The sequence below is a fragment of the Perkinsus marinus genome, assembly GCF_000006405.1.
Source record: "Perkinsus marinus ATCC 50983 genomic scaffold scf_1104296927464, whole genome shotgun sequence".
Lineage (NCBI taxonomy): Eukaryota > Perkinsozoa > Perkinsida > Perkinsidae > Perkinsus > Perkinsus marinus.
Genome location: NW_003217125.1, coordinates 1 through 1199, shown reverse-complemented (window position 1 = coordinate 1199; position 1199 = coordinate 1). Strand labels below are relative to the sequence as shown.

Sequence of the window (1199 nt, the reverse complement as noted above, 5' to 3'; positions counted from 1 at the left end):
AGGAGGCCAACGATATCCTCAACTGGGGACTTCCCAACGGAATCGATTTCATCTCCGCTTCATTCGTCCAGCACGGTGATGATATCCGTGGTCTCCGTAAGTTGATGGGTGAGGCCGGTAAGAACGTTCAGATCATCTCCAAGATCGAGAGCACTGAGGGTCTCAGGAACTTCGATGATATCCTCGAGGCTTCCGATGCCATTATGATCGCTCGTGGTGATCTTGGTATGGAGATGCCCCCTGAGAAGGTCTTCCTCGCTCAGAAGATGATGACTGCTCGCTGCAACCTCGCTGGCAAGCCCGTCATCACCGCCACTCAGATGCTCGAGTCCATGATCGAGAACCCCAGACCTACTCGTGCTGAGGTCAGTGATGTTGCTGATGCTGTTCTCGATGGTACCGATGGCGTTATGCTCTCCGGTGAGGCCGCCAACGGTAAGTTCCCCGTGAACGCCATTTCGATCCAGCGCCGCATCTGCGAGAGTGCCGAGTCTGTCATCGACTACGATTCCCTTTACCTCCGCATTCGTGAGGCTGTCATGAACCAGCACCCCGAAGGTCTTCCTGTCGCCGAGTCGATCTGCTCCAACGCTGTTGCTCTCGCCTCTGAGGTCGACGCCTCTCTTATTCTCGCCCTCAGCCAGACTGGTTCTACTTCTCGTCTTTTGGGCAAGTACCGTCCTCGTCAGCAGATCTTGTGCGTCACCGATAACAAGCACGCTGTTGCCCACACCGCTGTGGCTCGTGGTATCCTCCCCTTCCAGGTTGAGTCCCTTAAGGATACCGAGACTGTCATTGCCAAGGCCCTCGAGTACGCCAAGTCTGTTGGCCTCGTGAAGGTTGGTGATAAGGTTGTTGCCGTTCACGGTATCAAGGAGAACACTGCTGGTGCCACCAACATGATGGAAGTTGTCAATGTTGAGTAAGCTGTTCTCGACAATGATTGCACCTTGTTTCTCGATTGAAACACTGCCTTTCTGAACAATTTGGCATAATAATTGTGCTCCTCTCACGTGAGGGCTTTGCCTGTTTAAGGCAATTATTTCGGTGATTCCGTGTTCCTTGCATTTCATCTTAAGTGTGTTGACTTAGTCACGGTCTTCGGGTAGTGAGCGTGATGCTTCGCTAAGGTCTGGGAGAACCCAGTGTGCTCGGTCAGGCCGCCGTCTGTATCACCGATCAGATGGCTGACCTTGCTG

The 1199-nt window shown here is 53.3% G+C and overlaps 1 protein-coding gene across 1 annotated transcript; it reads left to right on the top strand.

Moving 5' to 3' along the window:
* Positions 1 to 104: 104 nt before the first annotated feature.
* Pmar_PMAR006337 (Pyruvate kinase, putative) lies at positions 105 to 926 on the top strand (the record flags this gene model as incomplete). Its single annotated transcript, XM_002788838.1, has 1 exon — positions 105 to 926. The coding sequence occupies one exon, from the start codon at positions 105 to 107 to the stop codon at positions 924 to 926; it is 822 nt and encodes a 273-aa protein (XP_002788884.1).
* Positions 927 to 1199: the final 273 nt, after the last annotated feature.